The sequence below is a fragment of the Schistocerca gregaria genome, chromosome 5 (assembly GCF_023897955.1).
Source record: "Schistocerca gregaria isolate iqSchGreg1 chromosome 5, iqSchGreg1.2, whole genome shotgun sequence".
Classification (NCBI taxonomy): Eukaryota; Metazoa; Arthropoda; class Insecta; order Orthoptera; family Acrididae; genus Schistocerca; species Schistocerca gregaria.
The window spans coordinates 542,183,789-542,211,683 of NC_064924.1; the positions used below are offsets into that span (position 1 = coordinate 542,183,789).

Sequence of the window (27,895 nt, forward strand, 5' to 3'; positions counted from 1 at the left end):
TGGAGTAGCACTGGCAATAGCTTGTAGGCAGCTCAAGGAGTCAGTGCGCAGAAGAAGTGACTCGCCAAGGCATGAGCAGATATGCTCTAGGCACGAGACATGACAGCCAGCTCTGCAGTGGAAACACTGCAGCCATCTGGCAAGGAGGGCTGTTCAGTATGTCCTCCACAATCATACATGAAGCCTACGTGACCATCAGCCATCAAGCTGTCAGTGTACACTACTTCATGGCCCTGATGCATGTAGAGGACCAAGAGCTGCAGGGTTATCTGAGTCCTGAGGGCCATGGGAAAGGTCCAGGCAAAGCTCCAGACTGTGTTTACACCATGGAGGTGTACATGTATGGACCTAGAGGAGAGATTGTAAAGGAAAGGACTTCAGTTCCAACAGAAGGGGCTGAACGCGAACTGCAGTCATAAGCTCTGACCTGGGTTGCTGATGCGGGAGATGAACCACCATGGTTGAGAAAAGGAGACAGTAATTAGGATGCTCAGGAGAGTTACAAATGTGTGCAACGTAACTGACCAGCAGTTGTGCACATCTGATCTCCAATGGAGGGACTACAGCCTCCATCAGTACACTGGTCACTGGACTCATCCTAAAAGCTCTTGTCACTAGTTTAACTCTGCAGTGGTGCACTGGGTCAAGTAAATTCAACACTGATGGCGCCGCTGAACCATAAATCACACTCCCATAGCCAAGGGCTCTGTAGATCTGCAGCAGCATGGAGCGATCTGCACCCCAGTTGGTGTTGCTTAGGCAGCGGAGGGCATTGATGTGCTGCCAACACTTCCACTTAAGCTGACAAAGGTGATGAAGCTAAATCAATCAGGCATCAAAATCAGTCCTAAGAATTGCTATGTCTCCACTACAGCTAGTGGATCATCATTAAAATAAAGTTATGGTTCCGGATGAATGGTACGACGCCGACAGAAGTGCATGACATGACTTTGAGGCTGAAAACTGAAAGCCGTGGGCTAGAGCCCATTGACTGCCTTGAGGATGGCTCCCTGTAGGCACCACTCAGCAATACCAGTACTGAAGGAGCAGTAAAAAACACTTAAGTCATCTGCATATGGAGAAGGTGAGTGACAACCCCACCACTGCTGCTAGACAGTTAATGGCCACTAAAAATAGAGATACACTCTACACAGAGCCCTGTAAGACCCCTTTCCCCTGGATGGGGTGGCACTATGGGAGGCACTAACTTTGACACGGAAAGTACAGAGACAGGAAATTTTTGATAAAAAATTGAGAGCGGGCCCCGGGAGACCCACTCCTATAACATGGCAAGGATATGATGTTGCCAGGTCGTGTCTAAGCTTTTCGTAAATCAAAAGTGACAGCAATCATGTGTTGGGATCTGGGAAAGTCTGTTTGGATGGCAGATCTAAGGGACACAAGGTTATCAGTGGTAGAGCAACCCTGGTGGAAACCTCCCTGGCATGCAGCCAGTAGGCCTTGTAACTCCAGGACCCAACCCAACCACCAACACACCATACATTCTAGAAGCTTACAAAGAACATTGGCGAGGCTGATGGGCCAATAGCTATCCACATCATGCTGGGTTTTACCAAATTCAAGCACAGCAATGATGGTGCTCTCCCACCATCGCGACGGAAAGATGCCATTGCACCAGATCCAGTTGAAGATGACAAGGAGATGTCACTTGTCAGACAAGAGATGTTTACTCATCCGACTGTGGATCCAATCTGGTCCAGGAGCTGTGTCGGGGCAAACGGCAAGGGCACTGAGGAGCTCCCACTCTGTAAATGGGGCATTATAGGGCTCACTGTGGTGTGTAGTGAACGAGAGGACCTTCCCTTCCATTCTCCATTTGAGGGTGCAAAAGAACAGGGGCTAATTTGGCGACACAGATGCTCTCGCATAGTGCTTGGCAATCGCATTTGCATCAGCAGGTAACATGCAAATTGATGTTAATGCCAAGGACACCTGTTGGGGTCTGGTACCCAAAAGCACATCTGTTCTTCATCCAGACTTGGGGAGGTGACATATGGCACCTAATGATCGAGATATACCTCTCCTAACAGTTCTGTTTCCATCTTTTTATAAGCTGGCAAAAACAGGCATGGAGCTGTTTAAAATCTATTAGGTGCTTCAGGGAAGGGTGCCACATATGTAGCTGTAGAGGCCATCTATGGTCTAATTGCCTCAGCAATTTCCAGCGACCACCAAGGTATTGTCTTTAGCCGGTGGGCACCTGAATGAAAATGTGATAGTGTTTACCACCACAGAAATAATCTTTCAAGTGACCTGCTCAGCCACCACGTTGATGGTAACATGTGGGTGAGATTCAATGGTGACAGCAGAGGTGAAGGCTCCTCACTATGATTCTGAGGGAGTGCCAGGAAGATGGGGAAGTGGTTACTACCACACAAGACATTGTGGGCTCTCAAGTGGACAGATGGGAGAAGCCCTGAGCTGCAAAGTGATAAATCAATGGCTGATTAACTACCATGAGTCACAATGAAATGTATTGGGGCCCAGTATTTAAAAGGCAGAGGTTGAACTGAGACCTTCAAGTTTCAACATCTCTACCTTGGCCCGTATGCAAGGTGCCATCTCAAAAGGCGTTATAGGCATTAAAATCTCCCAAAATTAGGAAACGTTGAGACCCCATCTGGCAGTGTCACAGACAGTACAGTTCTTACAGTACCACCAATAGTCATGAAGAGTGGGGGTCCACACTGCAGGAAAGCAGTTTCCTGAAGGGCAACTCAAAAAGCAGGTGTAACACTTAAAAGCTGTCATAACTCAGCCAGGTGGGAGAAAAAACCACCAGAGTTCCACTGGAGGGTGACACTGTGTCGTCTGCGATGGGATGAAGGGATCAAGGAGGCAGATTATGTCTCTGGGTCATCTGTCACCACCAGATGAGTATTTATCTTCATTTTCATTGTGGCTAGAAAGTCATCAAGAGTCAGGTCCTCAGGGGAAGCTAAAATCTCCAACTCATCCTCTGATGCAGAACTGATAGGGAGTGTGCAATGGATCACCTGCCTTTTCTTTTTTTTCCCTTCATTTGTCTCCTCAGTGTATGTACTGTGTTGCTATATTGTTTAAAAAAACTGAAGTCAAACACTGACTACTTTAAACAATGTAGCTGACAGGTGCACATTTCTGTTCCACAGATATTTACTTTCACTATTCACAATGCCACAATAATACACAGTTTTATGGCCAGTGCACTATTGTGTAACTTTCAATAAGCCTCATTAATAATTTGCAGTTAAACATCAACATACTGCTACAACAGTTTAATATCTAACATCTACGAGCCATAAAAACCTAACCACATAGTTCCCAAGTCTTACAGAATATTGCAGTACATATTGAACAGACACACATTGTTTTAATACATGGCCTAATTGTGTTAAACTTATTTCGCAGTTAATTTGATGCATTATTGTTCTAACCAACACAGGTTCTTGTCTGAAAAACTGCCATGGACAGACTGTCTCGGGACCAAAAATCAGGCCCTAGGTATGAATATTTTCGAAGTTAAATTTACAGAAATTACAATTAAAAAAACACAACTCATTAAACTAACTGAATACATCGAAAAATTTGTTCCTTTTAACAAGGGTTAGGCCAAATTATTTGTTTAAATGATGAAATTAACAAATATTACACAACACTTTTGACAAAACTGTTGATTACTTTGCAATTAATTAAGGGCTGGTTTTTTAACATGTTTTTGAATAGAGCCAAATAAACACTTACAGAATGCTATTGTTTTGTCTCCCAAATGTTTATAATTAGCACAGAATTTATATTTGTTTATAAGTCAACAATAGAATTCAAGTTACAGAACAATTACTGATTTCACTTTATAACGAAAGAAACTAACTAGGAATAGTCAAAATAAATTAGGGAATCAGTTACATACATAAAACTAAGCACAAAATTAGATCTGGTGCAATCTTCTTTAAAACTGGGGGGGGGGGGGGGGGGGTGCAGTCACACTTTTTATGGAAATGCAGGTTATACTCATTTATGTTAACAGTAATTAGTCAAAAATTAAAAACCAATTTAAGTAAACAGATGGCAAAGCAAGAGGGGAAGTAAAAATATCCCAGCTTGCTTTGTCACAAGTGGTGGTATGGGGACCACTGGAGTTTCCTGTTTCTTAGCAGACTACTACATCACCTGCTTGCTCTCTCACTTCTATGTAGGGGCATGCTGGGAGGACTTCTCCAAAGCAGCTTCAGCTTCAGGCATGGAGGAACACCATGAAGCCCTTCATCCAGCAGCTTGTGGCTCCTTCAGTCACTGGTGAGTGTCCACTATGTCATTGGTGGACAAATTGGAAGAAAGAGTGCCAAAGGACCCCTTCCATGCAATAGGAGCCAGGGGAGGCTGTTGCTTCTCTGGCTGGGGGAGAGGGGGGGGGGTTATTGCTCCCAAAGTAGGTGCTTTGGTAACAATGAGAGAAAGTATGCCATCTAGCACTAAGGGGACAGATGCATTCTGGCCACCCTGAGGGCTCACTGTACAAGGCAAAGATGCAAGTAAGGGTGACGATGACGTAGCTGCAGCGCACAGAGATGTCAAGCCAATGGGATGCAACTTCATATTTCAGTTCAACCTCGCAGTAAAACAGCCTGTCTGGGGTCTTTTACACTTTAATTTTCCACTTATTTTGTACTACAATGGAGTCTGGTGAGCAGGGGGAGTAGTGCTCTCCACAGTTGCTCTACACGTGTGACATGGCACATGGGGTATTCAGATACAGTTGATATCTGCTATCTCTACATGTGGCATGGAAGTGCACCAGGAAGACATGCTCTAATTTCCAGCATTTAAAGCACCACATAGGGAGAGGGGCATTTGGTTTGATGTCACAGAGGTATACCATCACCTTGACCTTTTCAAGTAATGAGTCACCCTCAAATGCCAAGATTAAGACACCGGTGTCAACCCTGTTATCTTTAGGCCCCTTATAGACATGCTGGTCAAAGTGAAGACCACGTCATTCTAAATTTGCTCATAGCTCATTGTTTGACTGCAGCAGCAGGTCACAATCAAAAATAAACTCCCTGGACCATTTTGAAGCTGTTATGGGGACTGAAACAGGAACGTCACCCAGCTTGTCACAGGCAAGTAACACCTAGGTCTGGGCTGGGGATGCCATCTGAATAAGGACTGACCCCAATTGAGCATTTTGGACAATGCTGTCACTCAAACTCGTACTCCAGATGTTCAACAAAAAATAGAGGCTTCATATCCAGAAAGGAGTCCCTATCAGCTCTTCTGCACACTAAATAACAAGACAAATATGACTTCTTTACCATTAACATACGTTAATACAATCTGCATTTCCATAAAAGAGAAAGATTGGTCTTCAGTTGTAAAGAATATAATGTTTATTTTCTAATTTATTTTGACTATTCCTAGTTAGTATCTTTTGTTATAGGGTGAAATCAGTAATTGTTTCTTAACTTGAATTCTGTTGTCAACATAAGCAAATATAAATTCTGTACTAGTTATAAACATTTGGAGGAACAATTAATAGTCTTCTTCAAGTATTTGACTATATTCTAAAACATGTTAGAAAAGCCAGACCTTAATTCCAAAGTAATTAACAGTTTTGTCAAAAGCATTGTTTATGGGAATTAGATTAGGAAATGAGACACTTAAAGTAGTAAAGGAGTTTTGCTATTTGGGGAGCAAAATAACTGATGTTGGTCGAAGTAGAGAAGATATAAAATGTAGACTGGCAATGGCAAGGGAAGGGAAGGGAAGGGAAGCGTTTCCGAAGAAGAGAAATTTGTTAACATCGAGTATAGATTTAAGAGTCAGGAAGTCATTTCTGAAAGTAAGTATTTGTATGGAGTGTATCCATGTATGGAAGTGAAACATGGATGATAATAGTTTGGACAGGAGGAGAATAGAAGCTTTCAAAATGTGGTGCTACAGAAGAATGCTGAAGATTAAATGGGTAGATCACGTAACTAATGAGGAGGTACTGAATAGAATTGGGGAGGAGAAGACTGTGGCACAACAGGACAAGAAGAAGGGAGCGGTAGGTAGGACATGTTCTGAGGCCTCAAGGGATCACGAATTTAACATTGGAGGGCAGCGTGGAGAATAAAAATCGTAGAGGGAGACAAAAGATGAATACACTAAGCAGATTCAGAAGGATGTAGGTTGCAGTAGGTACTGGGAGATGATGAAACTTGCACAGGGTAGGGTAGCATGGAGAGCTGCATCAAACCAGTCTCAGGACTGAAGACCACAACACACAATATGGAACTATATTTGATAATTTCATGATTTAAACAAATAGTTTGGCTTAACCCCTGTAGAAGAAACTGTTAAAAACATGGAATTTTTTGATGTATTCTGTTAATCTAGCGAGTTAAGTTTAAATTGTAATTTCTGTAAATTAAATTTTGAACAATGCGTAGTTTCAGCACCTATTATTGTGATGATATATGAAGGTCTAATTTTTGGTCACGAGACAGTCATTCTATGGCGAAGTTTCAGACAATGAACCAGTGTTGGTTAGAATGGCAACAGCGAAACAACTTAACAGCGAAACAACTTAACAGCGAAACAACTTAACAGCGAAACAACTTAACAGCGAAACAACTTAACAGCGAAACAACTTAACAGCGAAACAACTTAACAGCGAAACAACTTAACAGCGAAACAACTTAACAGCGAAACAACTTAACAGCGAAACAACTTAACAGCGAAACAACTTAACAGCGAAACAACTTAACAGCGAAACAACTTAACAGCGAAACAACTTAACAGCGAAACAACTTAACAGCGAAACAACTTAACAGCGAAACAACTTAACAGCGAAACAACTTAACAGCGAAACAACTTAACAGCGAAACAACTTAACAGCGAAACAACTTAACAGCGAAACAACTTAACAGCGAAACAACTTAACAGCGAAACAACTTAACAGCGAAACAACTTAACAGCGAAACAACTTAACAGCGAAACAACTTAACAGCGAAATAAGTTTTACACCAGAAGGCCATATGTTAAAGCAATGACAGTGTGTGTTCCATATGTACCTGATTATTCTGAAAGAACTGTCAATTATGTGGTTGTGTTTTTGCTGCTCATAGACGTTTAACAGTAAACTATTTTAACAGTATCTGGAGGTTCACCTGGAAACTATTAATGAGGCTTATTGAAAGTTAAACAATAGTGCATTTGTCATATTAAATGTGGATTTGGGGGGGTTGCGAAAAGTGAAATTAAAGCACTGTGAAAAACAACTGAGTCTTTGTTGGCTACATCATTTAAAGTAGACCATGTTTGACTTCAACACCCCATTTTTCAGCCAGTATATCAACACCAAGGACAACAAACTAAGAAAGTAAAGTAGGTGGAACCGCTACAAAAATTTTCACACCCAGACGTCTCTCGTTTCTATTCTCTGTCTGCCTTATAATGATCTTTCTCATTTGAAGAGATTGCTGCAGCCTTTCAGCCACCAGCAGAAGAAAGATTCCAGAATGAGATTTTCACTCTGCAGCTGAGTGTGCACCGATATGAAACTTCCTGGCAGATTAAGACTGTGTGCCCAACCGAGACTTGAACTCAGGACCTTTGTCTTTCGCGGGCAAGTGCTCAGATGGTAGAGCATTTGCCCGTGAAAGGCAAAGGTCCTGAGTTAGAGTCTCTGTCAGGCACACAGTTTTAATCTGCCAGGAAGTTTCAGAAGAAAGATTAATTCACTTCATCTGCAAATCTTTCTCCATGGTACTGCCCTCTCCAAATGAGGGCTCTCCCCACACAGCCACACCAATAGTTACCTGGCCAGCAAACCATTTCTCAGAGATTCCTTTGGTGTGTGTGTGTGTGTGTGTGTGTGTGTGTGTGTTTTTTCCAGCTTGGGCACCAACAGTGCCATCCCCGTGTAGTAGATGGGGCTACCACCACACAAGTACCTTATGACCATGCTGCCCGCCACCACTCTGCCACCCACCCTACACAATGGAATGGCTACTGTGCTCGGTTTTGGGCACAGTACCTTCACAAGAGAAGGGTGCAAAGGATGAAAGGACCAAAAATCTGGAATATACACTGCACTGGGTGACCTTTTCTGCACAATATGTACACCTGTAAAATTTGAAAATGAGTATTAAGTCAAACCAACAATGGGGCCCTATAGTTAAGATTAAAAAGTTGTAGGATGACAGAAAGAAAACAAGTGTCCAAGATGATGCACAGATCTAAGCACAATCAGAACCATGGAGACCTTCACATGGAAGGGAAGAAAGGAAAAAAAGTAGAGACTTGCAGCTTGGAAAGGGAAGTAGCTCTCCAAAGGCTGGAGATCTGTGGTGTGTAAGGGGAGTCCCACAACTATAAAGAGATGGCTGGGGGGAGGGGGGCGGGAGAGGAGAGGCCCCTCATTGCAAAGTAAAAAAAACACATGAGTCAACCTAGTGTGGCCAATATGAGGATGGCAGAGGTAAGAATGCCGCATGTTGGAGGTCTCCTTGATCATAAAAGTTTATTAGGGAGTGGAGTAGCCTCTCAAGAGCTGGCCAACAATTGAGTAAAAAAGATTTGATGTAAAACGTCAAATTTGCCCCGGGAGGGGTCACAGAGAGTGGGTGGTGGAACACCTACACGTTTGTTCCAATGTGAACAAAACACTGATTTTTGATTTCATGACAATTAGCTCTAGCTGCACTTGCTCTTCAGATTACAAAAAAGCCCAATCCTAAGTGGAATAGAAATTGTGATTGTACAAGTATGAAATCATATTACCCCTGGTAGGGCATGTGTCATTACCACCCCACCAAAATGTAAGAGACTAACATTATAAAGTGCTCTCTTATGAAGATATTCATCAATGCTCCGAGTGTTTAAACTTTTTCAGACTGTCTGGGTGAAATAGGTTTTGGAAGTTTAATTAGGATTTTGAGACGTACTAGACAATGTGAATTTTATTTTACATTCTTGTGTCAAGCCTCACTCAAGATTTTTTTGTAGCTCTCAATGCTCCATTCACATATCTGACTGTTCTAGTCATCAATGCTGCATAGCACTGCTATCCAGCGAAGCCTGTGTAACTGTAGCAGTTCTGTTGAGAGAGGGGTTACCTTCAAGTTAGTAAGTGTGAAATGACTAGTACTTCACATGCAGTCCTTTCTGAGGAAGGATTGTAGAGTTTTTAAAGGAATGTATAAGAGAAATGGACAGTAACAATGATTAAAATGTCAATGATTTTGATGACAGTGATTCATTTGTAAACAATTCAAGTCATGGAAATAGTCCATCCTAACAAATTCCAAAATAAACTTTGCACAATGGGAAAGTTTTGTATTTTAATGTTTATGTAACTATATTTAAATGAAATGACACTGTTTAATTGTAGATCTTAATTGTTGATCAGCTGTCTCATTTTTCCATGAAGAGATTTGTGCAATTCTCGTTTCTGTACTCACTGCTCAGGCAGCAGTGACTTAAATAAGTGCATACAGATGTGCCAGTGTCTACATTACATAGTGCAAATGGTTAATATCATAGGAAATTTTGACTTCAGTGAAATTAAATAAGGGAAACCATATCACTGGAAGTAAATCTAGATGCATTATATATAGTTCTCAGTTCACTAAACTGAACTTAAAAAGTAACTTTTGTTAACTGAACAGATCTGAATCTCCTCCATTCCGATCATGAAATTTTACTTTTTGCCTCTGATGCCAGTAAACAGGAACAGATTAAAGTACTTCGAAAGGGCAAGTGTGAAAATATACTTTAAAAGGATAATGTTGTGTGGCCATAACATGAAAAGTGCCTGTTAACAATGAAAAGTTACAATCATTTGATGATTTTTGTATTTGGAGTTAGCTAATAATAGTGACTCAATGGACATACAACAAAATGATCAAAGCAAATGCTCTGTAGTTGTTTTGGTGATCTAAATAAATTTCTTGAAAGTAAGTTATGGTTTACTGGAAAGGAGAGTTTACTATCAGTTTACCAGTCACCAGTTTGTGATGGTCAGACACAAACTTCTTATACAAAACCATTGAAAGGCAGAGTTGTTCAATGAACAATGAAGACCTACTTTTTCATTCATTTATTCATGCTGAGAATTCTTAGAAGTGACTAGTATGACCTAATGAATCAATCATCAAACTGAAATGGAAGACATGATTATGACAAATCAAAGTTATATGGAATTGTATACAGGTGATTGAAAGAGAAATACTAAGGATGTTGTTTGATTTCAGTAGTAAGAAGATTGAGATGATGACAAAGAATACAGATGACATTAGGAAATATGTAAAAAGGATTCTGGAGAAACACAGCTAAAGACCATAATAGAGAGAAAAGTTCAGAAGAGATCTTTTCAGCAGAGGATGCTTGACAGCTGAAGATTATGCATTTAATTGTAGGGTCCCCTTAAATGTGCCAGGTGTGCACTACATATCAGAAGCAGCTACTCTGATAGCCCACTATGTGTAGGGTGAACACAAGAGTTTTTAGATTAGGCAACTCTCTTAATCCAGATAATGATAGCTGTAGGAAACCAAGAGTTATCAGCACGGATCAAAAGAGATGCCTCCCGTAGGTGAGAGTATTAAAATCCTAATACTAAAGTACCAAAGCCTTCACAACAAAGTGCCAGAGTTTGAAGCAGTCAACAAATGGAGTGAAGCTCGCATAATACTAGGTACAGAAATCTGGTTCAAACCTGAAGTTGATAGTGAGATTTTTGAGGAAAATTTAAATGTATATTGAAAGGATAGGCAAATGGGAAATGGAGGTGGTGTATTTGTTGCAGTAGACAAGAAACTCAAATCTACAAAGATAGAAATTGAAGTTGCATGTGAGATTGTTTGGGCAAGACTCAATATCATGTGTGGACATAAAATGGTAATTGGATCCTATCTCCCACCTGACTCATCTCCTAATTTAACAGAAAACCTTAGAGAAAACCTTAATTAACTTGTACATAGGTTCCCCAATCATACTGTAATCATCAGTGGGTACTTAAATTATCCAACAGTTAATTGGAAAAATTACAGGGCAACAAATAGACCTGACCTCTTTTAGGATGTCCACATCAAAACTGGTACCAGTGACCATGACATGGTTGTGGCAACAATGATTACCAAAGTAAAAGGACAACTAAAACAAGCAGAAATATATATGTTCAGTAAAGTAGATAAAATAATAAATGGTATCATATGCCAATGAGGAACTTTAAAAGTTCAGCACAGACCAGGAACATGCAGAGGAACTATGGCTAAAATTTAGAAGAATAACTGATCGTGCACTGGAAAGATGTACCCAGTAGAACATTTCATAATGAGAGGGATCCTCCATTGTATACAGTCACTGTAAAGAAACTTCTAAAAGAAACAGACTACTGCATAATAGGTGTAAAAAGAGCACAGGACTATAGGCAGACATGCTAAATGGAATGTGATTAGCCGTGAAGAGAGCAATGTGTGATGCCTCCAATGACTACCACAGCAGAATATTGTGAAATGGTATTTCACAAAATCGAATAAATTTTGGTTATACATAAAGGCTGTTGGTGGCACCAAAGTATGTGTACAGTCCTTAACAAATGAGACAGGATCTGAAACAGAGTAGCAAAGGAAAAGCTGAAATACTTAAACCCATTTACAAATATTCCTTTGCTAAGGAAAATTCATGAGAACTGACTCAGTTTAACCTTCATACCATTTAAAACATGAATGAAGTATGTTAAGTATTAGTGTCAGTTGTGTTGAGAAGAAGCTGAAATCATTGAAATTGTACAAAGCTCCATGATCAGCTGGAATCCCGGTCAGATTCTATACTGAATTTCCAGCTGAGTTTGCCCATCTTTTAACTATAATCTATCACAGATCCCTTGAGCAAAGAACAGTGCACAGGACTTTGAGAAAAAAGCACAGGTCACACCTGTCTGCAAGTAGGTAGTAGAAGCAATTCATAAGAAAAAGTCATGTGGAACCCAACTCGCACTTTTCTCATGTGACATACTGAAAGTTTTGTATCAAAGCATTCAGGTAAATGTTTTATTTCTTGATGTCTCTGAAGCATTTGACTCAATACCAGATCTACACTTACTGTTGAAAGCATGGCCATACAAGGGTACCAAGCGAACTTTGTGATGTGATTGTGGACATTTCAGCACCGAGGACACAACATGTTATCTCTGATGGAGAGTCACTGTCAGATGTAGAACTAACTCCTGGCATGCCCCAGTGAAGTGTGTTGGGATCCTTGCTGTTCATGTTTAATATTGATGACCTTGAAAACAAGATTAACAGTAACCTCAGAGTTTTTGCAGATGTTGCAGTTATCTATGATGACGTACTATCTGAAAGAAGCTGCATTAATATTCTGTCAGACCTTGTTAATATTTGAAAGTGGTGCAGAGAATGGCAACTTGCTTTAAATGTTCTCTAAATGTGAGAATTTTGCACTTCACAAAATCAAAAAACATACTATCCTAAGACTTAAGTAGGAATGAGTCACTGTTGGAATCTGCCAACTTTTACCAATACCTAGGGGCAACACTTTGTAGGAATGTTAATTGGAATGATTACTTAAGGGCAGTTGTGGGTAAAGCAGGTGGTAGACTTTGGTTTATTTGTAGAATATTGTGGAAGTGCAATCAGTCTACAAAGGAGTGTGCTTAGAAATCACTCATGTGAATGGTTCTAGAATACTGCTGAAGCATGTGGAACACATTCCAAATAGAACTAATAGGGGATATTTAATGTATACAGAGAAGGGCAGCACAAATGGTCACAGGTTTGTTTAATTTGAGGGAGATTGTCAACAGAGATACTTAAGGAACTGAACTGGAAGACTCTTTAGGGTAGAAGTAAACTATCCCGAGAAAGTCTACTCAGAGTTTCAAGAACTGGCTTTAAATTATGGCTCTAGGAATACACTGCAACACCCTATGTATTGCTCACAAAGGGATTGTGATGATAACATTATAAAAATTAGTGCACACACGGATGCATTTAAACAATCATTCTTCTCACACTCCACATGTGAATGGAACAGGAAGAAGAAACCCTAAAAACTGGTACAATCTGATGCACCCCCTGCCATGCACCTACACTGGTACGCAGAATATGCATATAGATGCAGATAATACTGATTGTGCTCATGAACATTACTGAAGTGAGTGAAAGTAGCCTGACACCAAACACTCAAGCCAACCATTCACTTAAGAACTACACCAACCAGAGCAATTTAAGTTAAGCTTATCTCTGAAGTATCCTAAAATTGCACTTTAAAATTTTGCTAGCTTGATATTTAATTGAACATTTACATCAGGTAGTATGGGTTAAACCTTAGATTATGTAACTGAAGGCCATTTGTCACAAAATATTCAGACTTTCCTATTGCGAAAAGTGAGATATCTATTAACTTTCATTTTAACAATTTGTTTACATTAGTTCAATTAAAAATAATAATGTACCTTTTCCGTATCCTTGTTGTTCTTGGGAAATTAAGTTCATAGCATAGAGTAGGTGCTAATATGTAGTAATACAAATCTTTTATATTTAAATTTTCAGGATACTGAACTAGATCAGGATGAGGACTTTTGTCTTTGAAGTGAATGGTTCCATTTTTCACACCAAGCGATTCTGTAAAGATACCATTTGTTAATATTAAACATTTCCCACTGCTAATCAGTATTTTACAAGAGGCAAGCACAGTGCTACAGTAATTCAAGTTGTGAAAAAGCTGTTTACCAAAGTTCTGGAGGGACAGAGACTGCCTTCTGAGAGTGTTTCTTTGATTTGCTCTGCTACTGCGGCACCACAAGTTCACTTGTACATATGACCACAGCTTCAAAAACAATATAGAATATAGCATACAGACAGCTGTTGCACCAACTGTGAAAAAAGTTATTTTTATAGTAACACTATATTCAGTCACAGTATGTAGGAAACAATTTATTGTGCTGGTCAACTGTCAAGTAAAATTATAACTTTAATCCCTTAAGAAAATCATTTGGGCTACAATAGTGTACTTGCAATATGTGATCAAAAGCATCTGAACACCTCCAAAATTATACATTTTTCATAATAGGTACATTTTGCTGCCACCTACTGCCAAGTACTCTATATCAGCGACCTCAGTAGTCATTAGACATAGTGAAAGCAGAACGGGGTGCTCCGCAGAACTCATGGGATTTGAATGTGGTCAGGTGATTGGGTGTCACGTGAGATTTCCACACTCACGAACATCACTAGGTCCACTGTTTCCAGTGTGATAGTGTAGTGGAAATGTGAAGGGACGCATACAGCACAAAAGCATGCAGGCTGACCTAATCTGTTGACTGACAGACTGCTAACAGTTGAAGAGGGTCAAAATGCGTAATAAGCAGACAGCTATCCAGACCATCACACAGAAATTCCAAACTGTATTATGATCCACTGCAAGTACTATGACAGTTAGGCGTAAGGTCAAGAAACTTTGGTTTCATGGCTGCTCATAAGCCACACATCATGCCGGTAAATGCCAAACGTCACCTCGATTGGTGCAAGAAGCATTGAAAAGTGAAAAAACTGTGTGGAGTGATGAATCATGGTACACAATGTGGCGATCTGATGGCAGGGTGTGAATATGGTGAATGCCCAATGAACGTCACCTGCCAGCATGAGTAGTGCCGACAGAAATTCAGAGGCAAAAGTATTATGATGTGCTAGAGTTTTTCATGCAGGGGGCTTGACCCCTTGTTGTTTTGCATGACACTATCACAGCACAGGCCTATATTGATGTTTTAGGCACCTTCTTGCTTCCCATTGTTAAAGAGCATTTCAGGGATGTCGATTGCATCTTCCAACACAATGGAGCACCTGGTGGAATGATTACATGGCAATAATATCCATGTAATGGCATGGCCTGAACAGAGTCCTGACCTGAATCCTACCGAACACCTTCGGGATGTTTTGGAACACTGACTTTGTGCCAGGCCCCACCAACCAACATCAATACCTCTCCTGAGTGCAACACTCCATGAAGAATTGGCTGCCATTCCCAAAGAAACATTCCAAAACGTGACTGAACATATGCCTGTGAGAGTGGAAGCTATCATCAAGGCTAAGGGTGAATTCTAGTATTACCGATGGAGGGCGCCACGAACTTTTAAGTAATTTTCAGCAAGGTGTCCGGGTACTTTTGACCATGTAGTGTATATATTAAGTCATAAAAAAGAAGTAAAATAAGATGAAAGACTTACCTAAGCTAAACGCTCCTGATTTAACATTGATTGTTACCATAGGAATCAGCACCAACACCACAAGGTTGACCACATGTATGAACATCCCAAAAGCATTTGGAATAATTTCCTTCAAAAAATTACAATAATTATTTACTGCAGATTACATCAGTTATATTTTTACACCTTCTAAATTTATTGAATAGTACCTTAATGCTTTAAGTATTACTTAGTTCTGGATTGTGAACATGAGCATCTGAAAAATCAGCAATTGTCCCTAATGGTGAATAAGAGAAAATCCAACATTTATGGACAGAGTATTTTTTTTACTGATGTCAGCCATTTTTAAACTTAACAGTAGGTCAGTTTGTAACCAATTAGTGTTTTTAATTAGTTTTCCTCAATAAGATGCACCATTCCAGAAATGAGCCTCACAAATAACCTACAAAACTGATCCTGTTTTTCTCTTCCACAGTACACACAACTAACAGTACCTTCCATTTATGCAATAAATGGAACTCATCATGCCCATTCTATATCACAAAAAAATCAAAGTGAGTAATATTCAGTACAGAAAACTGAATGTCAACTAATTTGTGAAGTCTAACATGAAAACAAAACATAATAATTCACAAAGTTTGTATTTTGCCAGTATTGCAGTGAGCTTCTCAAGGCAGATGCAACAGCAGCTAAAATAATGGAATCTGTAAGATGTACATGTCACCCACCAGATCAAGACCTCTGACAGCATCATTAACAGTTGCCACGCCTGAATGAAGTGACTGTTGTTAAAGAATCACTAATTTGTCCAAAAGTTTCTGTAACTTGCTAAAAAATTAGTCACCATCCGAAGTACTTCAGAAGAGCAAAGAAGAGTAACAATGGAGATATAAAATACAGGCCAACAAGATCCATCGTCTAAAAGTTAAGTCAGTTAAAAAAAGAAAAAAATTTTAAGTTAATGAAACCTTCACAATGAGCAACAGCTTGATTAACAAAGTGACATTTGTATGCAACCAACAAATACTGAGTTCATATTCTTTTCATTTTATGAACATTTTTAGATTACTGTCATATGCATGTATTAAGTATCTTTTATGATGCAGCACAGTGCATAGTGTTTTGAAACTTTGCAGCATTAAGGCAGTTATCTGAACTGGAACTCAAACTGAGACCTTCGTGTTTTGTGAGCAATATTCTTGCTGACTAAGCTATCTAGCCACCCACCATTACCCCACCTTCAGCATCAAGTCAGTTAGTACAATTATCATACATTCCTAAATCAAGGGAAGCTCCCCTGTATACATTACTCATGTAAAGAGGAATAATTTTAAATAAAACACCTATCCATCCAAACACATTAACCTTCACTATCTGATCAGAAGTATTTGGACAGCCATTGGCAAACAATGTGGGGTCTGTCCACCCTACCCCTGCATGACAACTTGAATTCTACTGGGGAATATCAGTCACGTGTCCAGGTCTGGAGGAATGGCAGAAATGTCTTACTCGTGATCCAAAACCAGAGAAGGTAGTGTTGTTTGACACTGTTCAAAGACACCCCAAAAGAGTGTTCCACTGGATACAGATCAAGACTCTGGGCTGGCCAGATCATTTCAGTAATGTTGTTGTCCACAAACCACTGCCTCACAGATGTTGCTTTATGACAGGGTACATTGTCATCCAGATACAATCTCTCATGTCCTAGCTGTCTCTTAACTGTTTTCTTACTGTACATAGTACACAGTGGTGTAAAATATGTTCATATTCTTTAGCATTTAGCATTCTATTAAGATCAATAAGAATACCACACACTAACCATGAAGAAAACACACATACTTTAACGTTATCGTGCCCGTACTTCACTGTTGGCACTATGTATGTAGGCAGGTAATGTTCTCCAGACGGCCAACAAACCTACGCCCTTCCATGACACTGCCAGAATACACACTATGATTCATCATTAGAATTCACTTCTTTACAGCCATCCACTGTCCAGCAGCATCACTCCTTACAAACCCGAAGCGTCACTTTTTTTTTGAAACTTTTTACAATCACCCTCAGCTATGCTATGTGACCTGTCTGCAAGTACAGCTCAAGAGAGCAACAATTTGATATCAATTTGGATAAAGATATGCCTTCCACAGTTTCAGAAGGAAGATCAGGGTAGCCTCAACCCATGGGCTAGGGAAGTGTGTATCTTTATTTGCTTATGGCAACTATCACAAAAGCATTTCAAATGCAATTATGTTACTGGTTTCAGGCAGCCAGTGATCATCACTAGACTATTTGAAAGCTCATGCTGCAACCAATGACATAAGGTTACCACTTCACTGTCAGAAGTATACATTATGTTTTTGTGATTGTTATAAAGAAATTTAAGAAGATAATTGTTCAGTCCCATTTTCAATAGAAAGACAACTTTTATGTCCCAGTGATGTGTTATAAGATGGTTAAATGGTAACAGTGGATTTTTAAAAAATCCTGTGCCCACCATCGATGGGCTGCAGTAGGAAATGATTTCCTTCAATTCAAATACTGCAAGCTTTTTGGACACAAGAACTTAGTATGTTTGTGAAGTACAATGGGCACTTCTCTAAATTTGAGGATGTATTGATATTTTTATGTATTTGGTATTATATTGTGAACCAAGCAGATGTCAGACAGATTTTGAATGGATAAATAACAGGGTTACATAACCAAAGGAAATCAAAACACAGTCATGAACTGGAAGACTAAAAGAATGAACAGCAATGAGACCCATCTGTCAGGAGAGGTTGTCTGTTGTGAATTAGTTTGGAGATTGTGAGAGCCATGGTTCTGGATGACCAAACTTTTGCTCTATAGCTGTGCTTTGAAAGTTGACAAATAGTACAATTTGCAATTTATATCACAGTCAAAGTTTGTCATCCACAATGGATATATTGAAAATAGTACAGTGCCTACAGTTAAGAAGTGGTCAAAGTACAAGCCTTTGTAAACTCAGTACCACTGGAACAACATCGTTACCAAACAAACAAGTGTTATGATACAAAGATAGTGTGTTAGTAGCACCAACTAAATGCCACTACAAACAGGCACTGGCTTGTAAGCAGTCAATGTCTAATGAAGTGTTAGTATGAACAGCAAGTAACTGTACTATGAATATCCTATTGAAAACTGCTTACATTTTCTAAGGTCTCAATCTCAAATTATCCACTGTCCAGTGTGAAATTACACCTTACTGTAAAACAAGAAAATACAACACTAAAAGGGTGAATTTTCTAGTGTGATAAAATATCAGAACTTAGCTAAACATGAAGAGAACCCATCTTCTTATGATTAAAGAGCTCCACTTCAATACATATCATATTGTAAAGCACTATTGCTCCAATAAACAAACTGCACAGTTTAACTTAACACCACATGAAAAAGTAAAAAAATGAGTGTTACCAATACCTGACAGAAGATCAGCTGTAATTCACTGATTATCTTAATTCCAGATTACAAATGGCAAAGTGCTATTTGTAATTTATAGACTAATAAGGAAAGCTCAAAATGAAATAGTAGATTGCAAATTTCTCTGAAGAAATAAAAGGAAAGATGATGAAAGCATTTTTTAACTTTCTTAGTACTGCATGCATATTTTTGTAGCTTATCCTTCGTGATACTTAATTACTGATATTGCCCGACATCCAGCAATATCTATTTCCATAGAATCAATCTCTTGAGATTCGGCACACTCAAGATCACAGCAAAACTTGCATTTCTTTTAAATGTGTGTGCTAGCCCAGCTCCATTTGTTCTTTTGTTAACCCATAGTAACTAGAAGCCCATCTACTGTTATACTTAAACATTTTTGCTGCAAAGTTACACTAAAAATGCAATCAAAACTGCAGAATATACTTACAACAGAAAGTGACTTCTCTACCAAAAGGCAGACAACAACAGGTACAACAGAATCTAAACAGAAGAAACATAAATGACCAATTACATCAACAAAGCGTCACTTAAGTGTAACTCTTCAATTTAATATTAGGAAATTTTCATTAAAATAAGAAGCTTTAACTCAACATAATTATCTTACTAGTCACTAGGGTGAACATTTACTTTTTGCTATTATATATGCATAACAGAAGTCAGTTCCAAATTAATTGAAAAAAAGGTGGAGTACAAAGAAGATTTATTTAGTAAGTGATCAACAAATGTAAAAGAGGAAATTAAAATCTCTAAAATAAAAATCTTAATTTAAAGTATGTCATTAGCCTGTTTAGAAAATTAAGTTTGAAAATTGTGTTTAGTCTGCATTGAATTATCTTAAGCTTCTAATGAAAATTGTGTTTAGTCTACAATGAATTATCTTAAGCTTCTAATGTGTTTACAATGGAAATTTTACATTAAGTATCTCTTTCAGTTTTGATTTATGATAGTTAGGCAAGCCACTGAAGTGCATGGCAGAGGGGTACATCCCACTGTACCATCTACACTCCTGGAAATTGAAATAAGAACACCGTGAATTCATTGTCCCAGGAAGGGGAAACTTTATTGACACATTCCTGGGGTCAGATACATCACATGATCACACTGACAGAACCACAGGCACATAGACACAGGCAACAGAGCATGCACAATGTCGGCACTAGTACAGTGTATATCCACCTTTCGCAGCAATGCAGGCTGCTATTCTCCCATGGAGACGATCCTAGATATGCTGGATGTAGTCCTGTGGAACGACTTGCCATGCCATTTCCACCTGGCGCCTCAGTTGGACCAGCGTTCGTGCTGGACGTGCAGACCGCGTGAGACGACGCTTCATCCAGTCCCAAACATGCTCAATGGGGGACAGATCCGGAGATCTTGCTGGCCAGGGTAGTTGACTTACACCTTCTAGAGCACGTTGGGTGGCACGGGATACATGCGGACGTGCATTGTCCTGTTGTAACAGCAAGTTCCCTTGCCGGTCTAGGAATGGTAGAACGATGGGTTTGATGACGGTTTGGATGTACCGTGCACTATTCAGTGTCCCCTCGACGATCACCAGAGGTGTACGGCCAGTGTAGGAGATCGCTCCCCACACCATGATGCCGGGTGTTGGCCCTGTGTGCCTCAGTCATATGCAGTCCTGATTGTGGCGCTCACCTGCACGGTGCCAAACACGCATACGACCATCATTGGCACCAAGGCAGAAGCGACTCATCGCTGAAGATGACACGTCTCCATTCGTCCCTCCATTCACGCCTGTCGCGACACCACTGCAGGCAGGCTGCACGATGTTGGGGCGTGAGCGGAAGACGGCCTAACGGTGTGCGGGACCGTAGCCCAGCTTCATGGAGACGGTTGCGAATGGTCCTCGCCGATACACCAGGAGCAACAGTGTCCCTAATTTGCTGGGAAGTGGTGGTGCAGTCCCGTACGGCACTGCGTAGGATCCTACGGTCTTGGCGTGCATCCGTGCGTCGCTGCAGTCCAGTCCCAGGTCGACGGGCACGTGCACCTTCCGCCGACCACTGGCGACAACATCGATGTACTGTTGAGACCTCACGTTTGCACTGGTGGAGACCATTTTTCCTAGTCTGGAATTTCAGCAGATGCTACCAAGTTTGCACTGGCAGTAAGGCAAGCAGATTACCAATGCACTGCGGAAGTGCAAGATATAATTACCGCACCACCAGAGGCTAATTTCTATTACTGGCTTAAAGCAGAATTGATTTGGTGAGTTTCAGCATTGCAGGAGGAGTGAATCTGTAAAGTCCTCACTTGGGAAGATATTGGAAATAAGGCATTGACAGTATTTGTGGCACCTAAGAAGCAAAGCATTCAATTGCATCTCTTTATTCGTCCATCAACAATATACATTGTATGGATGTAGTTAACTACAATATAATTTCTTATATTTAATTTGTTACAAAAACTTGGATAATAAATATAAATATTTCATACCAGCATACATAAATAATATTACTTTTCCATATTCAGATATACTTCAATGTTATAAAAACTATGTGTTAGTAAAAATTGTTTAAGATCTACCTTTAATTTATGAAATTCTTTAATTTTCTTTACTGTAAAAGGCAATGCACTAAAAAGTATTTTGGGTTGGTAGTTTACACTTTTTCGGTAGAGTGCTCCTTTGTGGCTGTGGCTGTGAAAAATCATCTCTGTTCCTTGTTTAATGGTTATGAACCAATTATTTAATGTTGATAATTCCAGGTAGGTTTTCAGAAAGCAGACACATTCATAGATGTATAAGCTAGGAGGAGTCATTTTAAATTATTTAAATATTTCTCTGCATGACACACTACAGGGAACCCCTTTCATTATTCTAATAATGATCTTTCTTTGAAGTTTGAAAGCTTGTTTTGCCTTACCTGTATTTCCCCAAAAGAACACACCATATCTAAGCAAACTGCTCATATAAGCATAATAGGCACACAGCAATGATTCAGTGTTGCAACATTCCCAAAGCATTCTTACCACATAGCATCATTTGCCTAGTTTTTTACTCAAATCATCTAGATGCTTTTCCCATCTGAAGTCCTCATCCACCCATATACCTAGGAATTTTGTGTATGTAGCTTGTGCAATAACAATTTCCTAACTCAGTTTTTACTCTTCTTCTAGCTTTACTTTCAATATTATTGAAATTCATCAATACTGTTTTATCCTTATTTATGATCAAAGCACTATCACTAAACCATTTTCCTGTCCATTTACTGTCCTAGAGACACTCTGCTGTAGATTATCCTCAGTGTGTCCTTTTATAAAAATGCTAGTATTGTCAGCAAACATCACCATTTCTGCAACTGTCAGATACTTTGGCAAATCATTTATATACACACACCAAGAACAACAGTGTGCCTAACACAGAACTCTGGGGCACTCCATAGCTAGGTTTTTGAGTCTAAAAGTTACTCTTTACCTTAATGACATATTTGTACCTCCTGTTGTCTATCAGATAAATAAGACTTTAACCCTCTGAAGGCAAGACCCCAGACTCCATAAAATTCTAATTTCAAAAGCAGTAAGTCATGGCTGGTTAGATCAGACATTTTAGATAAATCTAAAAATATCCCACAGCTTCGTTCTTGTCCAAGGCATTTAGGACCATTTTCATGAATTGGAGGACTGCCATTTCTGTGGATCTGTTCTGTCTAAACCCATTTTGAGCATTAGTCAGTATTTTATTTTTATTCAGAAAGTCAGCTAACCTTTCATACATTACTCTTTCAATTAGACATGGGAACTATTCTGGACAGCTTATTATGCACAATATGGAGCAGTCATTTGCCACAGCCCATTAAAAAAATATTAGCATCACAGTCTGACATCTTTGGATGTAGTAGTGAAGTTGGCAGATAAGATCCAAGATGCTATGACACTGGCTACTGTCAGCACAATCACTGCGCAGTGCACTAGTGTGATGCGAAATGTTTTAAGTGCAGATTACAATGCCTTGGCAGCCAAGCTAGATTTATCGATGAAGCAGTTCAGAGAACGTAACTCTACAATCTGAGCAATGACAGAAGCCTGAATCGATACTGCCAACACTTTCACAGCAGGTCACTGATGACCTCTTCAACAACCAAACCTGAGCAGCAAGATATCTGCTGGTATCACCAGAAATTTGGGGAGCAAGTGCGCACATGCATAACCCCCTGCAGTTACCCAAATGGCAATGACGTTCAGAATAGGTGCCTCCTCTGATTTCCAGTCAGTGTGAGTGTTTGTTAGAGATCAGTGGTCAGAAATATTTAATAGACACTAGATCCAATTTGTCCATTGAACTATGGAATATGTTGCACAGAAAGCAACCACCCACATTACTCTCCCTGAATGCAGAATACAACTCTGTCATGACAATGTATAGTGCTCTGTGTTTGTGATTACACCTTGATTTATGACGAGCCTAACCTACCATCAGAACAGGCTACCTCACTCATTATAATCTACTGCTGGACATGAAATACTCACGTCTACATCACAACACCACCACAGGCTTAAAAGTGTTAGGATTTTGATAAAATGCAGCTGTTGATACTGCCAAAGTAACACAGATAGTCGACGGTGAATAAGTGGAGCTGCTGAAGGGATTTCCAGCTCTGATATGACCACGTGGAGCCCCTAAGCTAGTAAGGCATGACTGTCCACTACATGAAGACAACTGATGGTCCCCCATGTCTTGCAGGCCACAACATTTGGCTTCAGATCATCTTAAAATTGTGAAAGCAGAATTTTGACAGTACGATTCGTGAACGTGTAATGTGGCCTTCCAACAGCTGCTGATCCTTGTCACTACATTTGGTCCCCAAAAAAGGATAGTGCATGGTGGCCTTGAGGTAACTACAGAGCCCTGAATGCCTGAACAATACAAGACAGATACCCAGTACCAGTTACTGGAAGATAACTATATGTTAAGTGGTGCACTTATTTTTAGCATCCTGGACTGTGCAAAAGCATACACACAGATCTCTGTAGCCGACTGACACATTCTGAAGACAGCAATAATCATTCCGTTTGGCCTATTAAAGAGCAGATTTATTGCATTTGGACTTTGAAATGCTGCTCAAACCTGGCAATGCTTCATTGACTCAATGCTAAAACACAACTTTTGCTACTGTTTAACCTGGATGATATTTTATTTTTTGTCATTGGCAAAGTGAAGTCAGCAGCAATAAACAGAAGCGTTTCAGCAGTTGGAATACTTTGGCATTGTCCTGAACTCTGCCAAATTTGTCTTTGGCCAGCCCCAACTGGATTTCTTGGGGCATAAGATAACAGCAGCAGGACAACTACCACTGCCTTATAAGTGAAAGCCATCTTACAGGTTTCATGCCCAAATACAACAGGAATTGCGTTGACTCCTTGGTACATTAAATTTTTAAAGCAATCATGTGCCACACACTGTAGAGTTACAGAAACCATTAACTGCCATTAACTGCAGTGCTCACGGGCCCAAATAACAAGGGTAACCCACCTATAACATGGACTGATCGTATTTGTGGCATCTGATGTGGTCAAAAAGAGCATTGAAGATGCCGCACTACTGATGCACCCTGAGCCTGCTGCATCTTTGGCACCAGTGGTCAACACTAGTCAGATGGCAATCAGTGCAATGTTGGAACAACAAAGTAGTGACACATGCAAACACTCATTTTTCTGAAACAACCTATCAAATTCACAAAAGCTGTGGAGCACCTATACAGAACTTCTGTCCATACATGAGTTTCTTATCAGTAACCACAATGCCTTAATAAATGAGAATGTACTACGTGATACAGACAGCTGTACCCTAAAAATCATAGGCTCATCTATGGAATATTTCCATTGTCAGTAAAGTGATTGGTATGTGCTTTACTTCATCTTTGTACACACAGAGTTTCTGGCAATGAAGATATGACACCACCACCACCACCACCACCACCACCACCACCACCACCACCACCACCACCACCACCACCACCATTTTTCTTTGTGACAGTTCACTTTTTCAGCACACCATGCACATTATTTATGTATTAAACTTAGAAATTTTAGCTATAAGTACAAAATGGAAACAGAATGAGGAAATTTAGTACATAAAATGAAATGTCTTATAGATAGGGCCTCCCATCATGTAGACAGGTCACCTGGTGCAAGACTTTTTAGCTGACACCATTGAGGTGACTTGTGTGTTGTTGAGGATGATAAATATATAATGATGACAACGCAACACCCAGTCTCCATGCATAGAAAATTCTCGAGCCAGCAGGGAATACAACTCCGTCCCCTTGCAAGGCATTCTGCCACACTGACCTCTTTGTTATCAAGATGGACAGATAGTAGATGAAGCTGCATGTGGGCCTTCTTACTAAAATTTCAGAATGCTTAAGACTGATATTAAAATTTGCCTTCCTCTATTCTTCATTAATATTGCTTCCTAACTGATTTGTTTCTTTGGTCACCAAGTGCATTTTTTTCTTTTTACCAGGAATCATGAAATTATTCATGAAAGATGATTATTATAATTATAACAACTTACACATCAAGAGCACAACAGATGGATGTTCTGCTGTCCCCTCTTGTTGTCCGCTAAGGAATATTATCCACTGTCTCGGGTCAACACGTATTCCATATCTGAAGAGAGAAAGAAGAACAAGAAACTTTTCATACATGTTGTTTATGTTCCATATAATACAATCACTTATTCTGGTGCTTAATGAAAGGGAGCAAAATATAAAAAAAAATGTAATGCACATTACCTTTAAAGTGAAGTTCCAGCAATCCTATTGAAGTAAAGGGTGCATAAAATGTAGACCTTTTCTGCTGATAATGTAGTTCATAGTTATCAGAATCAACATAAAACCAACACCAACAACAGTATACAAGCCAATGTCACAAGCAGAAAATGATGTAGATAAAGTATATAATGTTATTGAATAGGCAATTCAGTATGTGAAGGAAGATGAAAATTTAATACTCACAAATGACTGTAATGCAGTAGTACAGTAAGAACTAGTAAAAAGAGTTACAGGAGAATTTAGACTGTAGTAAGAATGAAAAAGAGAAGAGTAATTGAATTATGCAACAAATTTAAGCTAGTAATAGCAAATACACTATTCATAAATCAGAAAGGAGATGGTATAGTTGGAATATAGCCAGCAACATGGTATAATTCCAACAGGATTACATCAAGGTTGGATGAAGTCTGAATTAAAATGTTGAATTTTCAGGCATACCCAGGGGCAGATACATACTCAAATCACAATTTAATAGTGATGAAGAGAGGCTGGAGTATAAGATAACCGTCTGCAAGAATCAATGTGGAAAGAAGTGGTGTGCTGAAATACCAAGAGATAATATAGGCATTTGGAGTTCTCTAAAGCTATAGATACTGCGATAATGACCAATACAGTTCAGTGGAAGAGGAATGGACATATCTAAAAAAGGCCAATCACAAAAGCTGGACAGAAACATAGGAACTAGGCAAGCACCTGCTAAGAAATGTTTGGTAATACTTAAACTGATTAATGAAAGAAGAAAACAAAAATATTCAGGGAATGACAAGGATACAACAATATAAATAAATCTAGAATGAAGTAAATATGAAGTGCAAGGAAGTGAAGATAGAATGGCTGTTAGGGAAATGTGCAGAAGTAAAAATAAATAAATAGTCATATGAAGGTGTTAGCATGAGAAAAGTGAACACATTCAGTGAAATCAAAAGCAAGGGGGACAATATCAAGTATGGAGTGGGAATTCCACTAGAGGAGAAAGCAGATATCTGGAAAGACTGCATTGAGGGCCTCTACAAGGATGAGGAATGAGAGTTGATATACAAGACATAGGGACATAGGGACAAGTATTGAAGTCAGAATTCAATACAGATTATGAAGACTTGGGATCAAATGAAGCAGACGTGATAGATAATATTCCTTTGGAATTTCTAAAATCAATAAGGGAAATGCCAACGAAACTAATTTGGCTCTAAGAAAAGAAAAGCACACAAGAGGCAGTTCTGACTCTGCAGTTCATACTGGAAGCAAGATTTAAGAAAAATCAACACACTTTCAAAAGATTTTTAATGTAAAAAATTTATTTAGAATAATAAAATGGTGCAATATTTTCAGTATTCCAAAGAAAGTAGATGTAAACTGTAGAGAATAATGGGTATCTAAAATACTTAGAACAACCAAAGTGGAACAATATGACAGACCAAGAACACAGTGCTTGGATTAAAAAGATCCCTCCTGCTCAATCTATACACAGGAAAAGCAATGATGGAAATAAAAGAATGGTGCACGATTGAGATTAAAATTCTGGGTGAAGAATGTCAATGGTAAGATTCACTGACGACACTGCTATCCTAAATTAGAGTGAAGAAGAATTACAGATTCAATTGTATTGAATGAAAAGTCTAAATGAGATGTAGCAGAAATGAAAATAGCTATAAACTTATCAAAATTAATTAAAATACTCAAAATGGCTCTGAGCACTATGGGACTTAAATTCTGAGGTCATCAGTCCCCTATAACTCAGAACTACTTAAACCTAACTAACCTAAGGACATCACACACATCCATGCCCGAGGCATGATTCGAACCTGCGACCGTAGTGGTCACGAGGTTCCAGACTGTAGCGCCTAGAACCGCTCAGCCACCCCAGCTGGCAATTAAAATAGTCATTTTTTAAAAAAAATTATGATGTAATTTGAGACATGAAAATTGTGCTCATGAAGTGGTAGTAAGAGAATCAGTATTCCTTTCTCATCCCATCTGGTAAGTCTCCACTTTCCCAAGCTCTCCCCATTTCCTAAACCTCACCAGCCCCTTTTCTTTGCCCCTCTTCCTTCCCCTTCAACTCTTCTGGAGTGGAGTGGAGCGATTATGGATGAGCACATGCTCAAAAATGTTGACACCAGTTGTCTTATCTAATGGGTTAATCTGGACTTTTAAATTTTGTAAGGTAATGATGATAGCAAGAGGATACTTTAAACCTCCAACTGTAGTGATTCTGTGATCGTTCTCTATAAAATTGCAGAACAATTTTATTTGATAGTTAAATTAATTTTAAAGGATGGTATTAGAGCTATGTAACAAGAAAATGAAAAACTAAATTTAGCAAAGATTTTTATTTGATGTTTAATGTAGATAATGTGGGGAGGGCGGGGGGTGAGGGACTAAATTAAGGAGATGGGACATAAACAGATTGAAAGAGCCAGAGTTTGTT

General features: G+C 39.3%; 1 protein-coding gene across 1 annotated transcript in view; it reads right to left on the minus strand.

Annotated features, from left to right (window-relative positions):
• LOC126272294 (diacylglycerol O-acyltransferase 1) overlaps window positions 1-27,895 on the minus strand; it is a 91,306-nt gene that overhangs the window by 16,345 nt on the left and 47,066 nt on the right. Inside the window, exons 3-7 of the mRNA XM_049975058.1 lie at window positions 25,209-25,303; window positions 19,101-19,153; window positions 15,233-15,341; window positions 13,740-13,883; window positions 13,463-13,631 (exon numbers count right to left, since the gene is read on the minus strand). Of these exons, the coding sequence (XP_049831015.1) occupies window positions 13,463-13,631; window positions 13,740-13,883; window positions 15,233-15,341; window positions 19,101-19,153; window positions 25,209-25,303 (570 nt within the window). The remainder of the gene's footprint in view (window positions 1-13,462; window positions 13,632-13,739; window positions 13,884-15,232; window positions 15,342-19,100; window positions 19,154-25,208; window positions 25,304-27,895) is intronic.